This window comes from Camelina sativa, chromosome 20 (assembly GCF_000633955.1).
Source record: "Camelina sativa cultivar DH55 chromosome 20, Cs, whole genome shotgun sequence".
Classification (NCBI taxonomy): Eukaryota; Viridiplantae; Streptophyta; class Magnoliopsida; order Brassicales; family Brassicaceae; genus Camelina; species Camelina sativa.
The window spans coordinates 1712800-1719130 of NC_025704.1; the positions used below are offsets into that span (position 1 = coordinate 1712800).

The 6331-nt window shown below is 33.5% G+C and overlaps 1 protein-coding gene across 1 annotated transcript; it reads left to right on the forward strand.

The window, feature by feature from the left end:
* On the forward strand, positions 3917 to 6001 carry LOC104768633 (uncharacterized protein SYNPCC7002_A1590). Its single transcript, XM_010492654.2, has 6 exons — positions 3917 to 4312; positions 4430 to 4620; positions 4757 to 4802; positions 4958 to 5040; positions 5127 to 5243; positions 5682 to 6001. The coding sequence occupies exons 1-6, from the start codon at positions 4054 to 4056 to the stop codon at positions 5751 to 5753; spliced, it is 768 nt and encodes a 255-aa protein (XP_010490956.1). The 5' UTR covers positions 3917 to 4053; the 3' UTR covers positions 5754 to 6001.

The window sequence follows — 6331 nt, forward strand, 5'->3', positions numbered from 1 at the left end:
GGGGGGGTCAAATATCTTAATTTCTATTTTTGGTTCAATTGCTATGGTTATTCGTTTATGATTTGTCGCTGTCCCAAAGATATTTATTTAACGGGCTTATATTGGGCTTGCTTTCAATATTTGGTATAGTTTTAACTGTAGTGAAGCAACGTCAGCTGGCTATTATTGATTTGCATGCTATTGTTGACTGTTTTACTCACTTGGAGGAAACAAAGAGAAAGGAGAAAAGCATCTTAGGCGAAAGAGACAAAAACGTGACTCTGATGCGCAGCATGAGTAAACAAAACGAAAGAGAGAAAAGCGTCCGAGGCCGAAGAGACAATAGAAGCACACTCGTCTTATTTATTTTGGATTGGGTCTTAGGCTTACGTTCTGTCTCTCGCTTATGTGATGCTTCTGTTTTCTCTTGTCTGTATTATGTTGGTTCCAAGATGCTCGTTTCCTTAAAAGATATGTACATTGTCTTTTCTGGTTGTCTACTACTACATAAGTGCCATGGGGTTTCTCAATGTAATTAAAATTCTTTATCAATTCTCTTGTATGTGTTTAGTAGTATTCGTTCTTACTCACTTGCTAGCCAAACAGTTGACACCAGTCCAGAAAAGATTTACAAAGCTAAAACAATGACAAAGGCAGTGTGAACCAAAACCAAATCGACCACGACATTATTTACAAGTGGAAGGCAAACCTAAAATTACTTAACCTTAAAAGATCCTTGAGAAACTACTATGTGTTGCAGCATAATCAAAGGAACATGATATGGCTTTATATTTACTTTAGGATCATCAAAGCAGAGAACTTTGGTAACAGAGTAATAGCTAAATTTTGAGTTATAAAAAAAATAGAGGTATCTCATTCACTGCTTTGTCGATATAGAGAACAAAAGAGCAAATAAATTCAAAAACTTCATACACAGATAACAAGTCCAAGAAGACACTCTCCATACCATACTTCACAGGACGACCAAAGGAATCGAAGAAGACAATTACTTCTCCTGCAGCTTGGTGATCTCCTCTTCGCTCTTCTTCCGGTCAAACTTCTTGCTCATCTTCGCGTGTTGGTAATACAGCACGATTAGGTATCGATTCACCACGTTGAAGCCGGAGAGATGGTCTACGGCGTTCTTGGCGTCGTATATATCCTCGTAAACCATGAACGTCGTGCCTTTCGTCGCCTTGTCGCAACCGATTCGAATCTGGCGGATGGCGCCGTACTTGCCGAAGAAATCGTACACCACCTCCTCGCTCGTTACGTTGAAGGGGAAGGTTACGAACGTTAAGCACGATTTACCTCGGTATCTATTCACTCGGTTTTAATGTTAAACCACTAAAACCAAAAGCAATCTACCAAACCGATATCTATTTCTGGTTTGATTGCAAAATTATGTGCTATTCATTCCATCACCGGTTTGGAATTATTGGCATAATATGTACAAGTTATTCAAAAACAAATTATTCTGTTACTGGTTTGAAAATTTATGTATTGGATTTGGAGATCATGTTTTATTCTTGTTAAATTGAAAATAACATATCAGTTCGATTCACATATTGTTTAGAGTCAATCCAACTCAAATTTGTTGTTAATTTATCCAACAACAAAAAATAAGTAGTTTATCAACCTAATCCAATTTCATGTCCATTGCTTTGACTATAATCTTATCTAAACATTATAATTATTTCGAATTTAAAGATAATTGCATGAAACAGAAAACAATACTTTTGATAAATATTTATAAAAATTATGAAAACATAATTGTGCCCACTACAAATGTTTACATTCATTTGTTGTAGTTGAAAAGAAAACAACAACCCAATTATATATGAAAGAAGAGATGGATGAGAAATGGAATAACAACAAAATGTTTTGGAAATTTTCTAAAGTGACTATATTTCCTCATTGATTATGTGAATGACCATTATGTGAAGTGACCATTATCTGCTATTCCATCACCGGTTTGGAATTTTTGGCCTAATACATGTTATTCAAAAAAACAAAATATTTTTTGTTACTTGTTTAAAATTTTGTAATCAAACCATATACAAAGTTTGACAAAAAAAAACCATATTGTTAAAATTAAATAACATACCAATTAGATTCACATATTCTTAGAGTCCATCCAATTCATATTTGTTGTTAATTTATCCAAAAAAAAAAAAAAATAATCTATCAACTTAATCCAGTTTTATGTCCATTGCTTTGACTATAATCCTATTTAAACATTATAATTATTTAGAATTTAAAGGTAATCGCACGAAACGGAAAATAATATTTTTGATAAATATTTTAAAGATTATAAAAAAACATGATTTTGCCCACTACAAATATTTACATTCATTTGTTGTATTTGGAAAAAATAAATAACCCAATTATATATGAAAGAAGAGATGGATGAGAACTAGATAAACAACAAAATGTTTTGAAAATTTTCTAAAATAACTATATTATCTCCTTGATTATGTGAAAAATGTTGATGATTGACGATTTTCACACCTTTTCTTTTCAAACAATTATTAGTGTCATCATCCACTACATTTTTAGCTTTGAGGTGGTGAATATTAATGACAAGAAACAACTATTGAGTGTTAGAAATGGAGATAAATTTTGGATTATACACAACCAAATATATGTTCATATTCAGCTCAGCTACAATGATAATGTTGAATATGGTGATGATGGCTTAGAGATATTTCTTATGATGATGATCAAAAAGTCAACCATTGTTGCTAGAATTATCATTGTTCAAAAAGATTATGACAACCATTAGGTATAAAAAAGTTATCGTTCACCGGCTATGGTGTCGACTGCGTTGGTGTTCCCTTTTGGAAGGCACATGACACTAGGGGAACCAGACATCAATATGATGAGTATATTAGAATTGCCCGTCGTAATAATCTCGTTATCGGCTATAATCTTTCACGTAATAATTAGTCTCTATTCATGTTTTATTATTATAACATAAATAACAGATCAGTATTTTATATTTATTGTAATTGAAAGATAAATCTCTAGGTGAATCTTAGCTATTTATTTTAAATATTAAAAATAAAGGTAATAATAATAATGTTCAACTAAATTTCCCTTTTGATTTTTTCTAAAAAAAAGAAAGAGAATAATATTATTTTGTACTTTAAACAAAGATTTCTAAAGATGAGTTGAATCTAAAATATCTATCTGATATACTCCCTCTGTATCATAATAGATGATTTTCTAGGATTTTTTTTTGTATCATAATAGATGATTTTCTAGGATTTTTATCAATTAATACTAAAAAATTGTAAATTTCAAGAACCATTAAATGAAAATATTAAAGTTTGGTGAACTACTATTGGTTAATAGTAATAAGAAATATTATTATAAATAAATAATGCATTTATATCTAAACATTAAATGTTTTTCTTAATTAATGTGAAAAATCTAAAACATCATCCTTTGTGATACAGAGGAGTATAATAAATATATTATAATATTGTGGTTTGATAGACATGTTGGTTTATTCTTCATCATCTATATATATATACAATAAGAGACATGTAAAAGCCAAATAGATATTTTTTTACACACATAAATATATATATATTTTATTACATAAACCAATCTATTCTACTTTTATGTTAAAGTCCATTTTCATGTTAAAAACATAATCCAATGACCATCAATAGAGAATTTTAATCTAATACTTTTAAATAACAAATACTAACAAGTATTAATGATCTAATTAAATATAACCTTTTTTTTGGGGTCAAATATCTTAATTTCTATTTTTGGCTCAATTACTATGGTTATTCGTTTATAACTCGTTGCTGGCCCTAAGATATTTATTTAACGGGCTCTTATTGGGCTTGCTTTCAATTTCGGCGTAATTTAACTTTAGCGAAGCAACGTCAGCAGGCTAATATGCGCCGCGGTAAGCTCGTGGTCATGGTGGTGCCACCTCCCGATCTCCGTCGGTTCAGGATCTTATCATCTCTCTCTCACTCCTACACGTCTGTGTTTAAGCAAAGCCGTTAGTCCGTTAAACATAGATCATATCCTAAAAACGCCGTCGTTTAAGCTATGGCGTTAAGCTCAGCTTCTCTTAGTAGACTTACTACTACTACCTCTTTGTCTCTCTCGGCGAAGAAGACGAATCGAAACCCTAGAAATCCATCTCTCTCCTTCACCATTACTAGCTCATCGTCCTTTGACGAACCACCTAAACCTTCTTCTTCTTCTACTCCACCAATTCGCGTTTCCTCGAGCTCTGTCCCGAAAGCTCGATTCATCGCTCGTCAGAAACAATCCATCTCTGTTCGTCAGCTCCAACGACCTTTAAGTAAGTTCAACCATAATCACTTGGCTTGATCTAAATTTTTGTTTTTTTTTGTATGTGGATGGTTTAGATATGGATCGGCTTGTTTTAATTTCGGATTTGATTTGTTTGGTTTTGCAGTTGAGTATATGAGCTTACCTGCAAGTCAGTACTCGGTGCTTGATGCGGAGAGGATTGAGAGAGTTGATGATAACACGTTCAGATGCTATGTTTATACTTTTAAATTCTTCAACTTTGAAGTCTGCCCTGTTTTGCTTGTCAGGGTTGAAGAACAACCTAATGGCTGCTGCATCAAGCTTTTGTCTTGCAAGGTAAAGGCCTTCCTTTGTTAATGATAGATAAAGAGAAGAACTTGCGGCTAAAAGTCACAAAATTGAATCAAATTGTTTTGAGTTATGTTTGTTATGATCCTGATGGTTTTTTTCTCATTGTCTTGTGCTATATTAGCTTGAGGGATCTCCTGTTGTGGTTGCTCAGAATGACAAATTTGATGGTAAGCATATCCCTGTTTGTTAACCGATGCTCGCGTTGTAATTACTTTGTGTGAAAGTGATCAAAACGATCTTGGTGATATTTTTGTTTACTAAAAGTAGATTAGGTAATGGTTTGTATAGGGGGCTTAACATTTGTTATTTTCTAGTTATGCAGCTTCTATGGTGAACCGGGTATCATGTGATAGCACTCAGGAGGGCACATCAGAGCAACAGATTACTTCAGATGCAGTCATTGAGGTAGCTAAGTGCTTTCATCTTCTTCTTTTTTGGCTTACTTAATCAGTGCACTGCTGTGGCATTTCTGACTTATTTGGCAATTGTAGGTCAATATCGAGATTCCTTTTGCATTTAGAGTTTTCCCAGTGGGAGCAGTGGAGGCGACAGGGACACAGGTCCTTGATCAAATTCTTAGACTCATGCTACCACGATTTTTGTCTCAGGTATGCAGGAAAACGTATTTGTATTATTACCTTTTTAATCACTAATCCTGCATCAACAAGTCCCTTTAAGCTATCGTTTATTCTCTATGACACTATGTTATAAAACTGCAAGTTCGCCCCTACTTGTGAAGATTAGTCTGACATCTAAGGTTTCCTGTTCAGGAGATCTATCATATATTGAGTTGGTTCATGAGGTGGCGATATAACCTGTTTTTAGGCTTTACTTATGTCGGTAAAGCACATGTTGAACCAGGACTTTGGTTACAGATTAGCATAAGCAATTGTTTCACCGTAAAACTGGCTTTGACGCTTTGTTAGTTCTTTATACTGTATTTATGTGCTCCCCTTTATGCAAATATATATGAACATAGATACATTCCATTTCCTGCAATATCATCCCAACATTAATCTTCTCATGCTCTTTGACTCGTTTTGCAGCTCTCGAAAGACTATCAAGCATGGGCTTCTGGAGACACTTCAAGGCAACCTCTTGGGACCGGCGAGATCTGATAGTAAAGCAAAAGCTACAGTACCTGGTTCAACGATCCTGCACCTCCTCGAGTTCAAGTCGGGGATGTTAGCAAATTCTCGATCCTTTCAATGTGTTATACTCGAGTAAAATGATCACAAATGAATCTCTGTAGTCACTGGAATTGCAACCCTTTTCAATAGAATACGTTTGTTTGTTACACTCTAAAATATCAGACGGTGTGTCATGTTAATCCAACCAGAAGTTCCTTATACGGACCTACCTTTTATACCAAAAACTTGCTTTTGTGTCTACTAGAACTAAATTTGAACCGATAAATGGATGAGTTTTATTCGATTGAATACTTTTCAGAAGAAAAGCTTTCTCGCTACATGTCTTTTGTCATTTGTCAAAGTGTAATATTTATTTATGTTTTAAAGTCAAGATAAGGTGTTTAACTTTTAATTAAAGCCAAAACAAATAAATGTTTTAATCAAAAGTTACTTGCAACTTTTAGACAGAACCAAGAAATGTTAATCGAGTGAAGAATTTTGTATGTGAATCGTGTTGATTTTGCGATTAACAAAATAATCTTCACCAAATAAATTAAATCAAACGT